At 40.6% G+C, this 23,645-nt stretch overlaps 3 protein-coding genes across 7 annotated transcripts in view; 2 read left to right on the top strand and 1 right to left on the bottom strand.

Moving 5' to 3' along the window:
• Positions 1–3,315, top strand: part of spire1b (spire-type actin nucleation factor 1b) — a 41,606-nt gene extending 38,291 nt beyond the window's left edge. For all 5 annotated transcript variants that reach the window (XM_083761451.1, XM_083761449.1, XM_083761450.1 and 2 more), the window contains 5 exons: positions 540–677; positions 775–845; positions 956–983; positions 1,553–1,842; positions 2,029–3,315. In XM_083761451.1, the coding sequence (XP_083617577.1) occupies positions 540–677; positions 775–845; positions 956–983; positions 1,553–1,842; positions 2,029–2,284 (783 nt within the window). In that variant the 3' untranslated portion in view covers positions 2,285–3,315. The remainder of the gene's footprint in view (positions 1–539; positions 678–774; positions 846–955; positions 984–1,552; positions 1,843–2,028) is intronic.
• A 1,729-nt stretch (positions 3,316–5,044) lies between these two features.
• On the bottom strand, positions 5,045–7,537 carry LOC310856375 (uncharacterized protein). The gene is made up of 5 exons (XM_083761757.1): positions 7,417–7,537; positions 7,097–7,208; positions 6,904–6,942; positions 5,898–6,056; positions 5,045–5,521 (listed from the first exon to the last, which is right to left on the bottom strand). Exons 1-5 carry the CDS (start codon positions 7,498–7,500, stop codon positions 5,322–5,324), a joined length of 594 nt encoding a protein of 197 aa, XP_083617883.1. The 5' UTR covers positions 7,501–7,537; the 3' UTR covers positions 5,045–5,321.
• A 4,239-nt stretch (positions 7,538–11,776) lies between these two features.
• Positions 11,777–23,540, top strand: rnf144b (ring finger protein 144B). The gene is made up of 8 exons (XM_083760732.1): positions 11,777–12,052; positions 15,163–15,430; positions 16,124–16,228; positions 17,027–17,087; positions 18,298–18,511; positions 19,475–19,619; positions 19,900–19,989; positions 21,925–23,540. The coding sequence occupies exons 2-8, from the start codon at positions 15,257–15,259 to the stop codon at positions 22,084–22,086; spliced, it is 951 nt and encodes a 316-aa protein (XP_083616858.1). The 5' UTR covers positions 11,777–12,052; positions 15,163–15,256; the 3' UTR covers positions 22,087–23,540.
• The last annotated feature ends 105 nt before the right edge of the window (positions 23,541–23,645 follow it).

Raw genomic sequence — 23,645 nt, 5'->3', positions numbered from 1 at the left:
CCACACAACAACTCTAAGGTATAAATGACAGAGTAAAATGTTGAAAATGAGTGCTACTCCCCTTTAAGTGAAGCAGTTGTTTCTGTACCTTAAGTTAACTAAAGCACTATGGTGCTGATCTGAAAAAGACTACGATTTTAATCGAATCAATCCAATTTGTTATACAACCCAGGCCAACTCGGTGTGAGCTGTTTTCTTGTCCAGTCAACAATGGGGAGGTTTTTACAGCCCAAATGTACCCTGGCGTGAGACAGAGCACTGAAATAGTGGTTTTGTATGTGTGTGTGTTTGTGCGTGTGTGTGCGCATGCATGTAAATGGAATGCGAAACACACAGCCCAATGTGTTAATGTGGTGTTTGGTGTTGACATGGTAACTAACTGTTTTGTCTGTTTTGTGTGTGTGTGTGTGTGTGTGTGTGTGTGTGTGTGTGTGTGTGTGTGTGTGTGTGTGTGTGTGTGTGTGTGTGTGTGTGTGTGTGTGTGTGTGTGTGTGTGTGTGTGTGTGTGTGTGTGTGTGTGTGTGTGTGCGCACGTGCAGGAGGAGTTCTGTTTCCCTGTGGAGTGCTTGTCTCTAACAGTGGAAGAAGTGATGCACATCAGACAGGTGCTGGTCAAGGCAGAGCTGGAGAAATTCCAGCAGTACAAAGAAGTCTACAATGCCATGAAGAAGGGAAAGGTACGCCTTTACTGATGTGCCTGTTTGAGGTGGAATAATGCAAACATCTTATTATGTTTTTAACATCTTCTTCCTTTGCTTGGCCTTTGTATTATAGCTTTGCTTCTGCTGTCGAACCAAAAGGTTTTCCTTTTTCACTTGGTCCTACACCTGCCAGTTTTGCAAAAGGTAAAATATTCCGTTGTTGTATCTTTGTGATACTTCTCCCGGTTAATCTAAACCTACTTGAGGACAGTATTAATCTTTCTCATTCAATGTGCCCTGGTTTCTCCTTTTAGGCCTGTGTGTGCGCAGTGCTGTAAAAAGGTATGTCATCAAGCTGTATATTACATACATTACATACATACTTATTTTACATTAAATGGAGTATGTAAAATAAGTGTTAATAACTTAACTCAGTAACAGAGGTCTCCAGTTCTTTTGTAAACAGAAAATACATTTTCAGGTAGAGATACCAATTTTATCCAATCAGGAGAGAAAACGCATGAAACTAAAATGTTCAGTCAAAATTGGAACTGGAACACTAACAATATTAAGCTGTGTGTGTTTTTCTCTCCTTGTTGGATAAAAGGGTTATCCTGACCTGGAAATGTATTTTCAGCTTACTAAAGAGCTGGACAGATAAGGAGACATGTTACTGAATAAACTGTATCTGTATGGAATATAGAGCCTTACATTTTAACAATATACTTTCCTAACTAAATTATATCACATACTGTACACCCCTTTTAAGCATAGTACACTGCAAGTATAAATCAAGCCTTATATCCAGAGTGAACAACAGAACCAAAATGGAAAACAAATGGAAAAAGCCTACAGCTTGTACAGCATACTGAATGAATGATATTCTCATTCGTGCACTCCCACTCTATCAGATGCGGCTGCCATCCAAACCCTATTCCAGCTTGCCCATCTACTCCATAGGCTCCACCAACACCCTCCCCAGGGATAGGTTGGCTGCCATGTCGGCTGTAGGAAAGGGATTGTCAGTGGCCATTGGTGAAGGCTCACCAGGAATGCAGCGACATGGCAACCCAGGGGCCTCTGTTGTGAGAGGAGCAACTGCAGGGCCATCTAGTGGTGGTGCGGAGCTATCAGAAGATGTAGTAGGTGCAAAACCATCCACTAGCAAAGATCGCCACAGCTTTCAGAAGACTATGTCCAAGTAAGATCACTGCCCTACATTATGTATTTGTTGTACAAAGCAAATAGTGATGTATGGTATACTGTACACATAGTATGTAAGAGAAATATAGTTAGACTTTTGGTAATTGTCAGATTGCAAAGCAAGCAACCATTTCGTCATGATGTAGCCAGCCTTGTGTTACAGTACTCCTTTCACCTCCATCAGGTTGTCGAAGCATGGCTCGCTGAAATCTCATGAGGAAATAGAGCTTCCCCCAGAGCTGACGGAGGACTGGGCCACCATGGAGGTGTGTGTGGACTGCAAGAAGTTCATCTATGAAATTATCTCTTCCAGCAAGCACAGCCTGTCACTGGCCACCAAGAGAGCACGCTTAAAACGCAAGACGCAGTCCTTCTACATGTCCTCTCCTAAAGTGAGAGAGGAGTATCGCCCATCAGAGAGAACAATCAAGGAGATCTAGAGCTCCTCTGTCTTCTATCTCCCTCCATCTCTTTCTCTCTCTCTCTTTCTCTCTATCGCTCTCTCTCTTACTGCCTGCTGCATCTACATTATATGGCACAATTATGAAGACTCAACACTGGAAATGTTTTTCTACTATGATCAGGTCTATGTACTATACTGTACATGTCTAGCTCTTTTAGGATAGACTTACATGTGGACCGTGGTTGCCAATGGCGAAGTGTGGACTGTGTGGTGGTGTTTGTGCGTGCTGATCGTGGTACATTTCCTCTAGACAAATGTATGAATACGGCAATCTTTTTCTACCGCATTTAGTTTTCTCTGTAAGATAGATTGTCCCGTACAAAAGCAAATACTTTTCTCAAAAGAGACTGAAATGGCTGTTGAGACAAACAAGTTAGTGTGACGGCCTCAAAGAGTGGGTTCTCTCCCTCACAGTGGCTGGCACAATGGAACGGTTCTCCATGAGGCTTCATCACCCATGGAAAATAAAACTAGCACAAGAGAAAAGACTGATCCTCAGGCAATGACACTCTAGCTAAATGTACAAGGTTTAGATCTTGGAGTCTCCTTAAACACCAGGGGCTGACCATGACAAGGAACGAAGTGATGGCTTAATTAACATACAGTACTGTATATAGAACAACCACAACTGTACTTTTTTTTTGTTGCAAAGGCTTTGATTTTGTATGATGTATATTGTATATATATATTTCATGATCCATACATTTTTGGTTCTCCATTTACTTTGGCCTTCTCTCCCCTGTTCTTGCTAAATATGCTCAATGGTCTCCCTTGCAGTTTAACCTTTACTGATCATATTATTGAGAGGAGTTGTACACATTTTCAGGAAACAAACACCTGTTCAGGAAACAAACAAAACTCAGTGTTTCCACTCATCAGTTTGTCGTTTTTTTTGAGTGGTGCAACCATAGGGTGCCGCCACTCCAATGCCCAGCTTTGTCCGTCCACGTGTCTTGGTGTCCCTATGTATGTTTACGGTACCAACAGGGGGCGCTGGTGCACCACTCACTGCAGGTTTAGTGCCAAAATTCATTACTCATTTGTGTGTTACCCAAAGAAGCCTTGTTTTCAAAGGCACGCTGCGTTGTGTACAATCTTCTGTTCCTTAACTTGTCTAACACTATGCTCCCAGTGGCCAAACAATGATGGGGAAAGCGTAGTCAGTGGAACACTGCATAATGGAGATGAGGTACAAAGTGAAATGGAAACATATACTTTCAACTATAGAAGCACAATTTAAATTCTACTTCTATTCTAAATGCCACTATCATTTTTGTTTCCCTTGCAAATGTTCAAATGCAGTCTACTTGGATTACATTAAACAGTATAGAAATAGAAGCAGGGATTGTTGCTTGCCTAATAGGATACAGCAGTATGTTTCAGGATATGAAATAGTAGCCAGGATTTGACTGGGGAATAATGGAAAATGGTCCAGGAGGAATCATACTATATTTGAAGTTAATTTGCCAAATTGCCAAACATATCCATATCCTTCACCTGTTCTACTAGACTCGCTGATCATTTTAAAGGCATCAAATAATGTTAACTCACTCCCCTGGCTGTAAAACATGAAGCTCACAATAATGCCTTTTATAATTTTCAGTACGCTGTGATCACATCTAATTTTCCTCATCTTCCTTGATATTTCTGCCTTAAAAACAGTCATCTAACTACTGTAAATACTTTTGTTTACTACCATTTGTATGTATGTAGGTCAAGTCTGTTTGGCTTGATGATGCTGTGACAACAATTCATTCAGAGTGAAACTACTGTGGTTTTAGTTCTCTCAGAGGGAAATCCAGCTAATGCACAACGCGTTAACCCTGGACCCCAGAGAGAGAGAGGGGGGGGGGGGGGGGGGTGTGGTGATGCATATGAAATCGTGAGATGTAACAGCATCATGCATGTACATTACTATGGTGTATGGTGTAGCTTGTACCTTCAATCTCTATTATCTTATGGCTGTAACTCCCTACTGAGAATACAACAAATGATAACTAAAACAATAAAATGAAATGCAATACTCACACCTGCACATATTTGATTTATTTTTTAATAAAACATATTGTCACTTTATACAAAATAATATACTTTATATGTAAAATACATAATATACTCCACAATAAAAAACAGGACCTCAACAAACTGGGTATTAAACAGTCTTGAGGTGACAGTTGTATCTAAATACATTTTCTATAAAATACTATACAATTCACAAGCTTAGACTTGTTTTTATTTTGTATTTATGATACTTCACAATTGAGGACAGAAGCTCTTACCCTGAATATCAATGTCATGAAGAGTAATTCCATAGAACTGAAATTATATGAAATAAATAAAATAACCAAGAACACTGCTTAGTAGGCTATAAAGAAATCAAGATTTTGAATCAATGCTACTATGAGTAGGCTAGGTGGCCTTTGGCCATACATTTTTAAATGACCACATTCATTACTCATGATAAAGATTACAGTCACTTTTTTACCACTTTTTTTACAAGCTTAAACTATTCCACACATGTATGAAAACACTAGATATACAAATATAAAACCATCCATTATGCCTTTTTCTGGTATCGTTCTGTGAAGGAGCAGAGTAATAAAAAAATCCAGACCCACAGGAACACGCCCAGGGTGCCGGCCCGGTTCCAGCAAGCCGCCCGCGTCCGAAACGGTTGATAAAATACAGTTATCAACCCAGGGGCTATCTCTACTATACTGTACTGTACTGTACTGTACTGTCACTGTACTGTAAAAAAAACCAACCAAACTATTTTTGTGCTCGGACAGCCACCCAGCCAGCCACAAGGATTTGCATGCTGCACTGCAACGTTTAAAGTAAACAGTTTAAATGGTGACATTGTTTTGATGATGTGTTGAAGTTTGTTTTTGTTTGAGACACAACTGTACCCAAAGTTTGCTCATTCTAAAATGGATGGCAACTTGAGGAGCAACATTGCAGTGATGTGTATGTGAAAACAATTGGCTCGGGCGCTCAGCAGGCAGCAGCACATGTCAGTACAGTGTACTTTGTTCTTCTGTTGTAGTTTCTGGCTCCATTTCACATGGCTGATTTACCTCCATGGAGTTGTTGTCTCCAATGATGACACAGTTGAGGTGAGAGCCATAGATGTCAATGCTCTGAGGGTCTAATGGTGGAAGTGGAACAGTGGTCTGGGGCGCCATCTGCTGCCCACAGCTGCACCTCATCGACTCTAGAAAATAAATGATCAAATTATTAAATTAGATTTATAAACGTCAGTGAATGTGATCTTTTTTTCCCTTTGAGTTCTGAGGTCATTGTTTTGAATCCTAATCTTAATAACTTCTCTGTGACAGTGTAATACACTGTTGGTACAGTATAGGCCTACAGTATAAATTATAACATTTCACAGATGAGATAATAATCAACAGTATTCAACATTCATTGTTGTATTACAAGTTGACTAATGTTTATTGAATTTATAGAAATGTTTATAGAACTTTCACAATGAATAGGCCAATAATTTAACAAGGCTACAGGCAGAATATGACTGTCACCTGCATGGGACATTGTGACAAATGAACATACTGAAAAGTAGGAATACCCACCATGCATTTGGAGCCCAGAAGCATGCAACAGAGGCTGACTTTCCACGACTGCAGACTGGTAGTTCCTGTTCCCAATGATGCAACTGGTCATGGTGGTGTTGCTGATGTTAATAATTAGGGTTGTAGGAGGGGGAGCCATGGAAGTTAGGAGACCCACTGCTTATGAAAGTACAAGAGAAAGGAAAAGGGGAAGAGACTATGACAATGGGAAGTTTCTAGTTCCACAAACTGAGAATATGTTTGTTGTTGAAGTTTCTTGTAGTTGCCAATGATATGCGAAATCCTGTACAGTAGTGTAGATTATAAACCAATAGCTTTGGAAGTAGGTGAGATGTGTGTGCCTGTGATGGGATAAGAATTATAGACCTGCATATATGGATTGTATAACTTTCTATGACAAGCATGGTGAAGGCTAATGTAAACAATATGTCTATTCTAGGATTTTAAGGATGATTACAAATCAATACTTTGCATAGTAGCCTACTACTGTAGTAGTAGTAGTAGTAGTAGTTCAGGCTCTCTTGAGCAGGCCACCAACTGTGTTGGTCTTTATCTCAACGAGACGAAAACTGAATACGTAAATATATGCAAATCCAATAATAATCCTGAAACAGGTTGATGACTACAAGTATTTGGGTTCATAACTTCATATATATATCTTCTTCCAGCCTGCAATGACATGCATACGATCTGGTCATCCCAGCTTAGTAAGATGTTAAAAGTAAAAATATTTAGGACGACCGTTGAGCCGATTCTACTCTATGGCTCTGAGACATGGACACTTTCAAAGTAATTAGAGAAACGGTTGGATGGCACTTACACCCGCCTTCTAATGAGAGCGCAAAATCCATCATGGAAGAGCCACCCATCGACTAATCTAATCCTCACTAGTCCGATCCAGGAGATCACAGTTTGCCGGCCACTGCTACAGAGCTGACAATGAGGTTATATCTTCCCTTCTTCTCTGTAGTAGTAGTAGTAGTAGTAGTAGTAGACTAGTGCTCACCTTGTGTAGGTGTATCCTCCAGAGGTTGGGATATTTGAGCTAAAAAGGAGATAGAAAGCATTAAATTAGATGGATGGATGGACGGACGGATGGACCGACCGACCGACCGACATACAGACAGACAGACGGACGGACCGACCGACCGACAGACAGACAGACTAATTAATGTAGTAACATGGGTTGTTCTGTTTACCTGGGCAGCAGGGTATGACGTTTTGACAGAGTGAAGGACAGCACATCTCCAGTGAACTGTAGAGAAGCTGACATGCTCTCCTTCCTTTGCTCTGTAACAGCTGGACTACTTTCTGAAAAGTCAAAAGGTCATAAGAAAATGATATATAATATAAAAAAGACAATCATACAATACACCTTTCATTTGCTTATTAACTATCCGTCACATAGGCTTCATCTGAGCATATTTCAGTCGCACAGATATCTGTAAAACAGGATAGTACAAATCCTAACACTGTATGAATAATGGTCACTCAAGCATGAAGGCATCAGCATCAGTACCTGAAATTCATGCTCCTTCTCCTTGATGGCTTGTGTGTCATTCATAGGGGCCTCATCATACATGGTCTCCATCACGCACGACATGGTCTGGACTCTGGACTTATGTATTTGAAGCTGCAGGTTTTTTCTGAGCCATGAAAGGAAAATAACTAAATAAATATATAGGCTAGGCTAGGCCTAATTTTGATGGTATCTTGACATTTAAATGTTGTTCAAATACAACGTTTTTTTTTGTATTATTAATTTCAGCCTCTGCAACTTGTTAATAATACACTTTACTCTTGCACTGTGGCTGGAAGTAGCCTACATACACTAGCTACTCAGGAAATAACCAGTTTGCACTTTGCATGCTATTTCATCAATCAAACTTACCCAGAAGAGAACGGCTACGATCTACTGCCTAGGCTTAGGTTCTAGCATGGTGATGTGTTATGTGATATTACGGAAAAAGTCTTACCAGATATGAATGACAGCAATTTCGTTTGGTAACTCCATCCTCAGAATAATACATACAGACAAGTTGAGACAACAATTCATTATGCTGAAAGTGGGGGTTTCCTCCCAGATGGGGCTTTCCAAGTAAACTGACTGCATCATGTGCATGTGGCATGTGCATCGCACTCAGGTCGCAAAAAGCATAGCCCTGGTTCTTGACTCTCGTATTCATACGAGAGTCAAGAACCAGGGCTAAGTCTCCACAAAAGATAAGAAAGATAAGAAGAGAGAAAATAATATAAACAAGAACTTAACTGAACTCCTAAAAATATGTGCAGAAGGCGCATACGGTATGTTCCCAGTTTTGTTTGTGTCTGTAAAAGTTATATTGCCATTGTATCGTGTATTTGTTTGTGTTTAATTGTTGGTGTACGTCTCATTGTGTTTGTTTACATTATAATCCGGAAGTCATGATTTACCGACAACAGTTACAACAAGGACATTCATAGTTCATATTTCATTGTGTTTAAGAGAATATTGTTATGTTTTGTGTTGCAGTTTTTCACGTTGTCGCTTGGGAAAATAAAAAGCCCTCAGTGATATCAGTTGGCACGTTGTCTTATTTCTGCCACGGATGAAGATGGTTTAGGAGCAGTTACAGATAGAAATGCCACTAGCCCTGAAACATGACTGCCATGATGATTATCATGACAGTCATGCAGTAACTGCACCGTTTTTGGCGCTCGCTGCATTTACAAGATTTCCGTATATATAAACATTCAGATTTCAAATATAAAGTACTCACAATTTGTCCCACGGGTGTTAGTTAGTATAGCAGCACCAGCGATTAGAATTGCTGCATCCCGCGTTGTTTAATAAAAAGCATTTTTATCCGAGCTCCCCGGCTACTTTTTTCAAACGGGGTTCGTTTGGGAAATTTACAGTTGCACACCGGGAGCGCACTCGCCTATTAGTCTGTATTGGCAGGGCGGTCAGCGTACCTATATCGAACACACCGAGTGCCGCCCTACTCCCGACCATAGAGTATATAAACTCCCGACCGATAGGGGCGCGTAGTTGAAAGCCAATGGCAAAATAACAGCTCGGATAAAAATGCTTTTTATTAAACAACGCGGGATGCAGAAATTCTAATCGCTGGTGCTGTAACTAACTAACACCCGTGGGATAAATTGTGAGTACTTTATATTTGAATTCCGAATGTTTATATATACGGAAAAGATGTAAATGTAGCGAGCGCCAAAAACAGGGTGCAGTTTCTTCATGACTCTCGTATGAATACGAGAGTCATGAACCATGGCTAGAAATGCCACTATGCATGTCAAACTAGCCCTAACCATAATCTCACAAAATTAAGTAGTCCGTGTTGTTAGAAATTTAGGTCATTGAGCGGCACGCTATAGTGCGCGATTCTTCATCATTGTTGAGGATTTAAAAAAAAGGTGAAAATCAAGGAAAAGCGAAAGGCTATAGTCCATGGTCACGGTCATTTATACTGGTGAAGATCATTTACTAGTCTTATGAAGGTCATTTATACTGGTCAAGGTCATTTACTAGTCTCATGAAGGTAATTTATACTGGTCAGTCATATACTGGTCACGGTCATTTATACTGGTGAAGGTTATTTATACTGGTCAAGGTCATTTGTACTTGTCAAGGTCATTTATACTGGTCAAGGTCATTTACTAGTCTTATTGAAGGTAATTTATACTGCTCAAGGTCATTGATATTGGTCAAGGTCATTAAGTGGCATGCTATAGTGCACGATTCTTCATCATTTTTTAGGATTTGAAAAAAGGTGAAATCGTGGAAAAGCGAAAGGCTATAGTCCATGGTCACGGAGGGCATACTATAGTATGTTGTTTTTCACGATTTCGGAGGATTTGAAAAAAGGTGAAAATCACGGAAAAGCTAAAGGCTATAGTCCATAGTCTCGAAGGGCATACAAAATGTGTGGTGCTATACAGGCCGTTCTGGAAAATTTGGGACAGAGGTTCATCGTTGGCATCCAGGGAGTGTGTGTGCAAAATTTGGCATCGACCGGGTTAATGGTGCTGGAGATTAGCTGTTAACAAACTGACGGACACACACACACACTCAGAGTGCAAAACATACTCTCTCCCCATGGCTTTGGCCTGGTGCCATACCATTATTAATTATTGCCTACAATGTCAATTGTGAAATTACTTTACCGTTGAAATGCAAAATTTACATTTCAACGAATGGACCTCGTAAAACAAAACATAAACCAAGGCACTGGTTGTGGTACTTCTGGTTTACCGGAATGGGGTTCAACTCCCTGCAGTGCTCTGCTCAATTTGTTGTATTTACATGGTTCATTTTTATTTTCTGCTCATTGTGTTGCCTTTTCATAGATGATAACCCCCAGGTTCTTTAATGTGTTTGCACTTCCTACAGTTAGGTTACCAAGTCTATTTATTTATTATTTCTGTTCACTAGAACTAGAACCAATTACCAAAGTAGGCTTTCTAATGACACAACTCGCCTTTATTTTTATGTGTAGCAAAAACGTTCTTTTTATTTACGCCAAGAGTAGAGGCTGGTCTGCATTCATGCGAGCGGGGAAGTTTAGAGTAACATAGCTCTAAATGAAACGCACTATGGACCAGAGCTAGTAGTCATAGCACTTCATGGTATATGCATAGTTTATATAGTTTCATTATATAGATATATTAAACAGAGAGGACTGGAGTCAATTGGGTTATATTATGTTTAACACTAATTTGAAGCTGTCAAAATCTGACAGACTTCTGGCGGCCATGGCCACGCCCACCTTTTGGTAACGCCCACTTTCGGCGAAGCCCACAAAAAGGACCCCCCATGTCATTTGCCAGGCAGGCTCCACTGTGACTCAAAGTAGCCTACAGGTGAAAATATAGTACAGGTAAAAATCTCTCTCTCTCTCTCATGGCTTGGGAGATATACACGGCTTGGCATTGTGGCAAGCCGTGGATATAGTTTAGCAAGCCGTGGATCTACAAGCTCCAAGTGTTTCGTAGGCTACACATGCAGCGCGTTGTGAGCTTGCAGATCGTCGGTGCCCCACTCACCATGAATCCAAGCAGAGGTCCTCACAAGTATAGGTAAAACACTGCCACTGCCAGTGCTCAGCAATGGCCCATTGCAAAGAAGTTGAGATTTTACTTGTGCAATATTCAGATAATCTTCAACTGATTGTTATAATTCGAAGTGCTATATATTCTGCGAAGTTTATATTTTCATTGGGTGTACAAGTCATGTTTTTAATATGCCATTATCAAATGATATAGAGAGAAGTGGGTAGTGCCCAAGCCCTGTTAGCTATGCAGCCTATTATGATCTGTGGCTTGCTAGGCCTATACACTCTCAATTAGGGATTTTCCCAGAGGTTAATTTCACTGATGTGTACAACCTTTATTCAAATAGTTTCATTTGTATTGGAGTGTGAAGCTTGAACAATAGGTTAATTGCGGACCGCAAATAGGTTAATTGGTATTATTAAAGTGGAGACATTTAGAAATGTTGCTCATTCCACGGACGCGTGGTCATGACAAGCTGTACCTCGTTGTAAAGGTGACTAATCAACGATTAAAATGATGTAAAACACAATACCAATTGGTATTATTAAAGTGGAGAAATAATGGACCAAAGTTAAGTTTCCGGTCCCTCACGGATCACCGCCCTCACGGAGCACGGCCCGCTCACGGAGCACGGCGTGTCTGCGAGACTGCAGCTGGGTGCTATTGGAACAGTCACCCACCTACATCTCGCGAGAGTATCGCTCGTCGAAAGGAACAGATCTACAAGCTAACAACGCGCCGCGACGCCACGCGTTGTTAGCTTGTAGATCTGTTCCATTTGGCAGCGCGACACCGTCGTACTACGCTGCTACGCAATCGGTCACAAACAAGCAGCGTTCAGGGGGATTGGACATTTTAGCGTTGCATTTCCCCTTTCACTTCGGGCGTGCAGTTGTCCGTGCAGTACAACTGTAGAAGGAAAAGAAGCAGGGTGTGTACGTACGTGTGTGTGTGTTTGTGGATACGTACTGGCAACAGACAGCAGAGCTTATTGCTATTTCGTCCAGTCCACTGTGACTGTATGATATCAACAGATGTGTGTGTCACAGTAAAAGCACTGCGGTACCAGTAGGCTGTGTGGAACACAGTGGTCAACTAGAAAGGTACGTTTAAATCCCTCTCTTCTTCTTGTGGTGGTAGGTAGACGGAGACAGACTGCAACGCCCGTTTGTGCGTGTTCGCATGACAGACTGACTGTCATTTTCCAACCTAACCATGAAATTCAGTTATACCCGGGGTATGTGTCAGGTTTGATCAATGTTTTCAATGTGTAACAGCATGGCATGAGCACTTATTATGACTGTGCGTCCCTTGAAGTCAGTCTACTAGCTTCTTGCTCTGGCCCAGCTACTTGATTCTTAAATCGCTGAAATTCAGAATTCACTGATACTGAAGTTGTTGTGTCCTGCTAGCATATCCTTTGTTCAAGTGCAGTGCACGACACAGGGCACACAGAGAAAGAGAGAGAGAGAGAGAGAGATGCAAATTAGTTTACACACTCAACCAGCTCACAGACACAGCTGTCTCCTTAACAGTGGTCGTCTGTGTTTTAGTAGCAGCAGTAACAACATAGTAAAACCCTAGAGTCTCACACTTGGTTCTGAGAGTGCAAAATGGCCCCAATGATTCCACATGTACACTATTATAATGGGTAAGGGTCAATTTGTACACACTCAGAATTAAATGAACAATGGGGTTAAACTACTCTGTATATTCACTGGACTGATCTGGTTTCCCATTGCTGCTTATGTGGTCATTGGTCAACAATGATGCTTTGATCCCTGTGGTCGGAATGTGATTTAGACCTTGATCCATGTGGAATGCCAATCACTGAATAGTCAGCAACAGAACTACACAGCTAAATTATCTGGTCTCTCTCTCACACACACACACACACACAGACACACAGACAGACAGACAGACAGACAGACAGACAGACAGAGTTAGTTTGTACGTTGATGGCGTCAACAATTTTGTCATTGATGACAAGCTCTGAATGTGGCCTCTTACTCTCGTTTTTGAATGGCTGTCAATGACATGCCTCACTACTCATGTGTCACTAAACTGGTATTTGAAAACTTAATTTATAACAGTGAGTCAAGAGATGTGTTGTTGGACTTTCCTTGGTGGGCATATATTGGTATGGTGGCAAGTTGCAACACATTTGGTCAGTGTGAGATAATCAGCATTAATGCTTTCCTTGTTTCTGTTAGCAGTTCTGCATGGGCAGGGTAGGGCTGCCTGGCCAGCATACAGCACAGCATATCCCTAATTCATACTTTGTTGCACGACGGTGTCACTATGACTTATTTTATGTCATATATATGTTATGTATAATAAATTAGGCATTAGCCTAATAGTAGCCCCTTTCGGGACCCTACGTAAAACTTTTTTGATATTTTGTTGAGTTTTACGTTGGGTCCCTGCTCACTACTGTATTTTCGTATGGAAATTCCTATATGCGGAAGTGGAGATTCTCTCTAAAATAGGACCCGCGGCATGTGACGCCATTATTTTCCTTGAGTTATTCTGAATTCGGTAACTTTAAGTAGCTATACATCCAGCTGCGAATATCTCCTGTGGCGCGGAAGCCGTTAAGTATTTTTAATCTTTGTTTGACCGATTTGGTCGCTTTATTTCTTCTTGTTTGTTTACCGTTTATTGTACCGCCTCCCGGTGTGCGGTTGGCTTGTGAGGCTACGTCCCTGCCTCTGATCTGCTGTGTCATAGCTATAGCGCCACTAGCTAGCCAGATAGGCGGTACAATGAGGTGTCAATAAACAAGGAAGGAAAAGAAGAATCCAAGCTTCCAAATCGGGCAAACATATATTAAAAATACTTAACGGCTTCCGCGCCACAGGAGATATTCGCAGCGGCATGTATGGGTACTTATATATATTTACATATTCAGAAAGCCTCATACTGAAGAATATCGTCAAAGAGCGCGGGGAGGCGGTAAACATGTAAACATGAGCCAGTAAATGTTTTAATCAGGTGGCATGGACGACGTGGAACAGGACCCAATGCACTGGGTCGAACAAATGTCAGAAACTTCAGTAGCATTTGGGTTCTGCTTGGAGGGCTAGCCTAATAGCATTATACGATGATGACTGTACAGCTATCATTGTAATGGATGTAGAGGATACACCATGGCAGTGCAGAAATACATTGTGCATCGACAGAAGGACTCAAGTCAGTAGAGTTTTGCATGTGAGCTGTCACAAATCGATCGTACAGGGTAGAAGTGTGCTCACGATTCACAATAGTGTTGCCTGCCAACTTTAACAAACCTCAGCAATATAGAACATGGAGTAGGACAAATAAATATGCTATGATTATAATATGATATCAATCAACAGCTCTGGAGTAGGAGAACAAATACAGGCGTCCTCTGAAGAATGTGGACATCACTGTTTCCTGTGTGGCCCTGTTCCGCATGCACCCACTGTGAACCCATGCTGTTAATCTATTTCAAATCCCAGATAATTATGGCTTTATTATTTCTCATCATCATTTTGGGATTGGATAGAACCAACAAATATTTCCCCAAAATGTTCACTCCAGGATAGGGCCGGGGTGCTAGGGTTTATGAGTTTAAGCTGCTACATGATGTTGAACAAACGTACTACTAATACAAGTGTTTTATGTCGCAAAAAGTAGATTGCATTAATCTACCGTTTTGCTCTTCAAATGGCCCTTCAAAAGGACCAAATAATGTACCATGAGAGCCTAAAGACCTGATACATACATTCTGCTCTGGTCTTTACTCTAGTGACAATGACTGTGTTTTATGCTGAAACACAGGAGTCGATGTAATAAATGTTTCTGCTGTAATTACACACGATGACACTTCATGCATCACTCATGGATCAACGGTGACTCGAGCAGCAAGTAATTAGATGTTGGAGAAAAGTGAACTCATCCGAGGTTTGGAACCAAGAAGGAGGGGTTCCAGAAACGGAGAGCAGCAGTTGCAGGAACTATGGATACATCTCATGGCAATTATTTTGTCTGTTGCACAGCATGATGACACAATATCTGTTACGTACCAATAGCAAATATAAAATATTATTACAACTTACAGGAAAGGTTATACAGTCCTATTCCACAGTAATAGCTATTGTTATTTGGGACTCATAAGACCAGTTTAATCAAATGGAAGATAAAGAGGATGAGACGTGGTATGACTTTCTTTTCCCATTGAACTTTGCAGGAACATGGACACTGCTATTCCCCATCCTCTCCAGCAAAAGGGCTAGTAGCAGCCACCGCCGGTCTGCACAGACTGAAACCTCCCTCTCTCCACCATGTCTACCAGCAGTCCCACCCACCAGATAGCCAGGGACTCAGCACCAGGGACCCCTATAGCTACTGCTAACAACCAGCATGGCTCAAAGGTCTACTGCAAGCTGTGCCTTAGTGAGCACCTGTCAGCAGCAACCAGTAGACTGCACACTTGCAACTGTGTCTTCTGCACACAGGTAAAAAATTTAATACAACACTGTATTTAGCTTTATTTACAACTCTGAGGTAGCCTCAAAACATTCAGGCTGAGTGTCAGGCTAACTCTGAGGTCTAGCATGTACATGAAATTGGGAAATTGGCAAAGTCTTTCATTGGGGTTTTTTTGGACAAAAGAGAAATAAATGTTATGTTGATCATTGGCATTCAGAGGTCTATACCTGCCTTAGATAGCATTTCTGTTGGATTATATAGCATTTGATACAGACTTATAGCATGTTATGTAGACAGCACTGTAATTGTATTGTATGTAGTCATAGCACGCCATAGTACACATATATAGCATAGTAGTAAAGATGTATAGTTTATATGTATAGTGTATGTATAGTTTCACTATATAAATATTCCACTGTTACTTTCTTAGCTTACGCATGTTTCATGATAAATGCTTTTTATGTGATGTATTCCCATGCTTTGTTCTTGCTTAAATGTAAGTCGCTCTGGATTAAGAGCGTCTGCTAAATGCCTAAATTGTAAATTGTAAATTGTAATCTCTCAAGACGGATTCAGAGCTCCGCAAGCTGAATCTTTCGGCAACTCCCATTACAATGTGTAGAGTTCATGTGGTTAAGCAAGACACTTTATTGAAGGCATTGTAGTAAAATAAAGCAAAATGTATATCTCTAATGCTGTTGTTCGTTTTCTGTGTCCAGTGTTTGCAGCAGTATGTTCAGCTGTCCATCAGGGAGGGTGGAGGTGCACCTGTTACCTGTCCTGACATGGCCTGTCAAAAGCCTGGTGCTCTGCTGGACTCTGAGGTATGGCCTGTTTGAAGACAAGAATATGTAGGCCAAAAGTGAACCCCCCCCCCCCAAAAAAAGTCTGAAATGCCAAGGAATACAAAAATAGCTTTGGAGCATGAGCATGTACACACCTGAGTCAGACAGGTTTTCCAGTGAGAAATTCTCAGAGAATCTATATGACTGTGGATATACATGTATGTTTAGAATGCTTAAATGTCATTAGATTTAAACATTTGGAAAGTTTAACTTGTTCAATTGTTTTAACAAGCTGGACACAATATGTTATGTATGCTGTAGAAACTAAACTCGTAACTTAAATGCATAGTTTTCACATGCAGTATTTAGCTTTGACAAACCTTCTTAGAGTTGAGGATATGCCCTGCATAATTTCTGTCAGATTTATCACTTACCCCACTCTCTCCAACTTTTATTAAATTTTTTTGAGAAATTGTCTTTATTTTTCAAAAAACATTTCTAAACATGCGGTTCTTTACATTTTGTCTGGTTGGCAAACTAGTGCCAAACTAGTACAAGATACACTAGCATTAACTGCTTTTAGCTAACAGGCCTACCAACCATTGCAATATCTGGTCTTGCATTATAATGAATGCAAACCTCACTGTGCCACTTACAGTATGTACTGTGCCAGCAATTTCATTACAGTTTTGCACTTGTCCTGTGTGGCCCCTTTAGCTATGAACCAATCCAAACCTTTATTTTCTAATATTAGTTTGTTACTGCTACATTGTGTGTCCTTAAATCCATGAAAAAAAGAAAGAATATGACCATAGCTCGCTTTTTCTGTCTTTGCAGATTTCCAGTCTGGCCCCAGCAGACCAAGTGGAGCTATACCAACGCTTGAAGTTCGAAAGAGGTAAGCGTAGTATAGTAATGTTAGCACACTGTTGACTGGTGAGAGACAGTAGGCTATTTCAGGCTTCACACTCACTAGAGACATTGTGCTAAGCAATCCCACTGAATTCTGAGCTTTACATGCCTGGCATATTGTTTGGTCACTGAGTGCCTTCCACCCCGACATCTTAACCTAGATAACACATGACCTAAACTCAAGTTTCTAGACACTGAGGGCTGTATTTTGCGTGTCTTAAGTACCAGGTCTTATTCCCTAACTTGAGTAAACTAAAGACCTGGAGGCGTGATCAATGCTCTTTGGACACTCAGAATAGCCAAATGGCATTGATTATGCCTCCAGGTCTTTAGTTTACTCAAGTTAGGAAATAAGACCTGGTACTTAAGACACGCAAAATACAGCCCACAACCTCACTGAATATCACCACAAAGCTACAAAACAGTGTTCTTTAGTGGTTACTTTATATTAAGATAAATTGAGGTGATGTACGGTGAAGTGTAACTCTGTTTGACTGTACCATAGTAGCTTGTGAGTTGTTTATGAAGGAGTATAATGTATATCCCTGTCTGAGAGAGACACTGAGAGTTATAAATTGCATTCTGCTAGTTGGTTTGTCCTGAGGCTATTATACTGTGGGAAAACAATACATAGTGAAACCAATAATAGTCATTGTTTACTCTGGCCATAAATCATATGACATCATATTGGAAGCAGTGTAAAGTGCAAAGTATATGCTGTTTTGTATCAGACCATCAGCTGTTATGGTTCATAATACATCTGTTTGCAAATCATCATATCCTTTAATCTTTGTATTGGTTGCAAAATATTCTTTCTTTCCTTAAATGCCGTGACAAGAACATCTGAGATTATCTCTTAATTGTTGGCAAACCCTCACCTTCCTCTTTTGCAAGCTGTTGCTGTTGAAAGCTACTGTAGTTGTTTTGGTGGAAGATGTTTTTTGTGCCTCATAGAAAAACAATAGTCCTGTAATGCCACAACAGTGCAAATGTTTAATTAGCATTTTTGTCTGGGAGATTGTAAAATCTCATGTGACTAATATAATTCAAAAGCCCTGAAAAAGAATTGTAACTCTTTTGTTTGAAAGAACTGTACAACATTTGAGATCCGACACAGAATAATAATTTGCTAAACTGTGATTCCAACTTTTGCTCCATTGTCTGCTGAAGCTGTCATTTAATCCTGGCTACTGTAGGTGTACAGCTGGACCCCAGTAAAGCCTGGTGCCCTGTGGTGGAATGCCAGGCAGTGTGCAGTCTGAGGCCTGGCACGGAGGGTCAGCCCACTTCTGTGAACTGCCCAACCTGTCACACTGTCTTCTGCTCTGGATGCAGAGGGCCCTGGCAGGATGGGCACACTTGTCCTGAGCACCAACCCATGATGTCACACTCGCCCTCCCATGAAAGCAGGTCAGTCATCAGTCACAGCTCCCTGCTGCCACAATCCCTCAACTGCACGAAATTTGTATTGTGCTGAAAACAGGACAGCAGTGCACTAATAATTCAATTCATTATGTTCTCTGTCTCCAGCTGCCTAGCAAACATTCAAAAGTGAATAAATAATGTAGTTTTACGGTTCCAAGATAAGTTTGTTGTTCAGTATTCGTTAGCCCTCAATCGCCTCTCTATTTCATGGCTGTAGTACTGTGCCATGGCCGTGCCATGGCCATGCCAAACAGACTGAGTTCATTGGCTAAGCACTGGGTTTCCTTGTAATCCCACTGTTTCTCTGGTAATAAGAGGATAAACATTTAGCCTTTTGTTGTTCAAAAAGCATTACTTTCATATGCAGTGCACTACGGCCACTTGGATTTGTTGGAAAATCTTATAATGAGAAGGTACAATATTATAGAGGAATATTATGGGCGTTGGATTTGGGCTTGAGAACATGGCTTGCGGTTTACTTGTGGTTTTAAATTGGTTTTAGAGGCCAAGAGGGAGGGAAGCACGCACATCTAAAAAAAATTGCTGAACAAAAATATGTACAAAGGAGAAGAAGGGATGTCTGATCACTGATCTTCATCGGGTCTGATCATCAGACCACAAAATCTGCTGGGAACTACAGATCAGTGTGCAGACTTCCGTTCTCCTTTAAATAGTTTTTTTCCCCATATCAGTTCATGTTTATTTATTTTAAACACTGTACAATACTAAAATGTTTGTCTTTGGTATACTTTTGTCTCCCAAAATAGTTAGCCCAGTTCACACAAGTGAGCACTTACTGCTGCTAAATAAAGATGACAAGCCATTTCTCTAGAGAGCACTGGGGCCCTCATGCCGTAACCCTTGCTCTTGTTCTGGTTCTTTCTCCCAGTCTCTAAAACTATCATGTGTTATATCCAATATTATATTTGTCCATTATTCTGTCCACAGGGCCCAGTCCAGTAGTGATTCTGACATGCCAATCAAACAGTGTCCTATGTGTGGCATTTACATAGAGAGGAACCAGGGTTGTGCCCAGATGTTGTGTAAAAGCTGCAAACACACATTTTGCTGGTACTGCCTGCAGAATCTGGACGTGAGTGTATGCTATTATACATGTATGGTTACACTGTGATTATCACAGAACTTGTTAGTGAGAGGTTATAATGAAATAAGAGTATGTCTTGATTATGTATAAAGCTTTTGCTGTATTTTCTGGCTTAATTAAGTGTACTGTATATGGCAAATGCAAAACATTTGCTCTTATTTACTGCTTTACAATTTTTGGTCTGTGTTGGAATGCCCTTGGTGATCACTGTGGATACTGATATCAGCTTGGGTCTGTCTCTGAACATGCTGTTTGTTTGTACTTGCAGGGTGATATATTCCTGAGGCATTATGATAAGGGGCCATGCAGAAACAAGCTGGGCCACTCCAGAGCCTCTGTCATGTGGAACAGAGCACAGGTGAGGTTATTGCATATACTGTACTGTGGGGGGGGGGGACTACTAGCTAATCAGGACATCACTGGAGCGATCAGCATCAAACATTGCATGCACACAGTTGCACACTCCCAGTAGATCAAGGAAGACACTCCATGTATTGTTCAAATTGGCCACATGGTGGTGCTATAACAGGCCAATTTACATTTTGGCCTTTAAGTAGTGCAGTAGCTAGTGTCCACTTTTTTACTGTAAAAGAAAAGAGAGAGATGATACGTTGACATGTATCATGGAAAGACAGACAGAATAAGGTATGGGTCCGTATGAACATGTATCATAGACAGACAGAATAAGGTATAGGGTCCGTATGAACATGTATCATAGACAGACAGAATAAGGTATAGGGTCAGTATGAACATGTATCATAGACAGACAGAATAAGGTATAGGGTCAGTATGAACATGTATCATAGACAGACAGAATAAGGTATAGGGTCCGTATGAACATGTATCATAGACAGACAGAATAAGGTATAGGGTCAGTATGAACATGTATCATAGACAGACAGAATAAGGTATAGGGTCCGTATGAACATGTATCATAGACAGACAGAATAAGGTATAGGGTCAGTATGAACATGTATCATAGACAGACAGACAGAATAAGGTATAGGGTCCGTATGAACATGTATCATAGACAGAATAAGGTATAGGGTCCGTATGAACATGTATCATAGACAGACAGACAGAATAAGGTATGAACAGTTTATGTGCTGTGATGAGATGCAGTATATTTGGAATGTTCTAGTGAGTTTGACTCAACGTGTTGCGTTTTTAGCTGGTAGATCAGCATCAGTGACAAACATGTTAATGAAGACATCAATCAATCTTTTTGTGTTTGTGATTTGCTTGTAGATCAGTTATTTGCTACACATTTGTTAGCTTGCAGATCAGTACTTTGCAACATGTTTTAGGTTGTAGATCAGAATTGATCATTACTTTTCCATACAGTACATTTCTAGTTGGAAGATAATTACTTTGAAATGCATTGGCTCTTTTTTTCTCTCTCTTTTTTTAACTTGGAGGATGAGGACTCAGGAGCTGCTTTGTTGGGTCAAGATTACACCCCCTTAGAAAATGTAGTATGACATACATTTATACTTGCACTTTCATGTCACATGAGTGGAGATGAGAGGATTACTGTTGACAAGATACTTTGTCTTGTATCCGTGCAACATAATTATTACATGCATAAATGACAAGTAGTAGTTGCTGCGAGAGTGAGGTCTAGCCGCCAACACCAACTCTGGATTCCTGTATCGCTGCCCTCCACAAATTCCTATCCAACATCAGGTTCTTGAGCTCTGCAGTGTAACCAAATGTCCAGACTTATGCCCACTGTGGTTCCCAGTTCACGGAAAGAACATTTAGGATTCAGAACCAATTACTTTTCAGTGGAAAAACACACCAGTGTCAGCCTTCTGATTGGTCCCTGACTGACCAGCAGGCTCTTAATGCCTTGTTCTGCCTTGTTTATATTGAATTTGCTAAAACATCTTTTATGGAAAAAACTAAAAACAAACATGATATGCCCAGTCACCATGCTGCACCTGTGATGTTCCAAGTTTAAAATAAGAATTGAGTGCACAGAATATCAATATGAAGCAACTGAAAAACATGTTATTTCAATGGTAGTGGATGGAGAGAGAGGATTTTTGTCCAACCTCGAAATGGCAACCAATGAATGCAAAGAGGGGCACAACCACGGGCGGGACTTGACAAAGGTTGAATTCGTCAGCTTGTTGAGCAGTTCTTTGTGATGCATTGTTGGCTGGTACATCAGTTATATTAGACACGTTCGCTTATAGATAAGTTATTTACAACACTTTGTTTCTTTGCTTGTAGATGTCAAAATATATATTGGTAAATTGACGTTTTGATTAATTGTGGCCCTCCACAGGTGGTGGGTATCCTGGTTGGAGTCAGTGTTATCGTGTTGGTGACTTCACCACTTCTCCTGCTCGCCTCACCCTGCATTCTGTGCTGTGTGTGCAAACCCTGTCGAGGGAAGAGGAAGAAGACAAAAAAGGACCTCAGCCAGCCAGACGCAGGCCCATCATAATAAAACATTGTAGAATGTATTTTTCCCCAAGGTGTAATTGTATATGGATAAAATGGACAAACCTACGAAAACACTGGAACCCTTTTCATTCACTGAATGAATTGCAATTGTTTTCAGATGCTTAAAGCTGCTATAAGCAATAATAATATAATAGTTTTTTCAGCCAGCAATGGGTAAAACGCACCCCAAAATGTTTTTGTCTCTGACACATCTAGGGGCCACAATCTGCATTCAAAGATGTTTCTAGAAGACAAAAGTAGTCTACCGACGCGCCTCAAGCCTAAAACGGCTGGTCCGGTGCTTCACAGGAACAAGGACACTTGATGCAGAAGGAGGTGAGGACACTGGAGCTGTGTTCTTAGAAGCTTTGTCATTGGTCGGAAAGAAAACCTGGTCGAAATGACTAACCAATCAGGAAGTAGACAGGCAAATCGACCAATGACAAAGCTTATAGGAGCATCTTTGAATGCAGATTGTGGCCCCTAGATGTGTCAGAGACTACATTTTTTGGAGAGCGTTTTACTCATTGCTGGTCATTAAAATGTTGACATTATTGCTTATAGCTACTTTAAGTAATGGGGCAGTTGAACTTTCTCAAGAAAATTGTCATGGGAATCAATGAACAGAGATTTCGCAGCTGAGGACATGAGAATTCTTGGGACAAAGCTAGTGATACAGTGACCGTTATGGAGGAAAAATGGCACACAGGGTGCCAGGGCATGAGCGGAACATAGCCCTTCACCTTCTGTACCTACTGTATCACCGTACACTTACCAAGTTGTTTAAAGAGGCAAAAGAAGCTGGACAGAGTCTTGATTTTGCCCACATCCCACACTTGCACAGACTCATGCAGTAGTTCAGTAAAGCCTGATTCATACTATGTTGTATGAACGTGTTGCTTGCCACACCAAGTGACACTGTATGACAGAGTATGAATTAAGCTTAAGACTTAAACACTATCCTCATGTGCCAAATGTCATGATGCCAAACCAGTCTTTGTTAGGTGCACAAGTGCCTCACCCTACAGTGCCTGGTATTTGGTGGTATTTGTTTTGCCTTCTATTTTATCCAGTTTTATGCAAAACCTTGGGTGGTGTTGGAATTTAACATTTTATGTAGGGGCAAAACTCCCTATATAAAACAGTTTCTCATAATGTGAGAAGACAATGTCATCATATTGTGCACTGTATTATGTGCTGGAGAAATATTATAGGGCTTCAACCGTGCACAGGGACATACTTTAAGTGTTTGATGTTTTCACCTGGCATATGTTCCAGACCAAAGGCTCTGATGGATAATATGTAGCCTACGTGTATCTGTTGTAATGAGTGTAAATATGTATTTATGGATTATGTGTGTATGGTGTCCTGGTATCGTTTATATTTCTCTGTTGCTGTTTCTGCATCAAATATTTTATAAAAGTGCCATTGTAATTAAAATACACATTGAACATGCATTAAGTAGTAATTCATCTTTTTTCTTCACATTTATAAAATACTTTATGGCTGTGTGTGTATATATATATATATATATATATATATATATATATATATATATAT

The sequence above is a fragment of the Protomyctophum parallelum genome (assembly GCF_964188405.1).
Source record: "Protomyctophum parallelum genome assembly, chromosome: 3".
Lineage (NCBI taxonomy): Eukaryota > Metazoa > Chordata > Actinopteri > Myctophiformes > Myctophidae > Protomyctophum > Protomyctophum parallelum.
The sequence above is the reverse complement of the archived record's forward strand: the minus strand, read 5'-3'. Positions and strand labels throughout refer to the sequence as shown.

What these genes read in the sequence shown, in the direction of transcription:
- LOC310856375 (XM_083761757.1), bottom strand. Translation starts at nt 7,500, where the DNA reads ATGTCGTGCGTGATGGAGACCATGTATGATGAGGCCCCTATGAATGAC. An exon ending in CGTCATACCCTGCTGCCCAG is followed by an intron (nt 6,943 to 7,096) that starts GTAAACAGAACA and finishes TCTCCTTTTTAG; the next exon opens with CTCAAATATCCCAACCTCTG. An exon ending in TTCTGGGCTCCAAATGCATG is followed by an intron (nt 5,522 to 5,897) that starts GTGGGTATTCCT and finishes TTTATTTTCTAG; the next exon opens with AGTCGATGAGGTGCAGCTGT.
- rnf144b (XM_083760732.1), top strand. Translation starts at nt 15,257, where the DNA reads ATGTCTACCAGCAGTCCCACCCACCAGATAGCCAGGGACTCAGCACCA. An exon ending in ACTGTGTCTTCTGCACACAG is followed by an intron (nt 15,431 to 16,123) that starts GTAAAAAATTTA and finishes TTCTGTGTCCAG; the next exon opens with TGTTTGCAGCAGTATGTTCA. An exon ending in GTGCTCTGCTGGACTCTGAG is followed by an intron (nt 16,229 to 17,026) that starts GTATGGCCTGTT and finishes CTGTCTTTGCAG; the next exon opens with ATTTCCAGTCTGGCCCCAGC.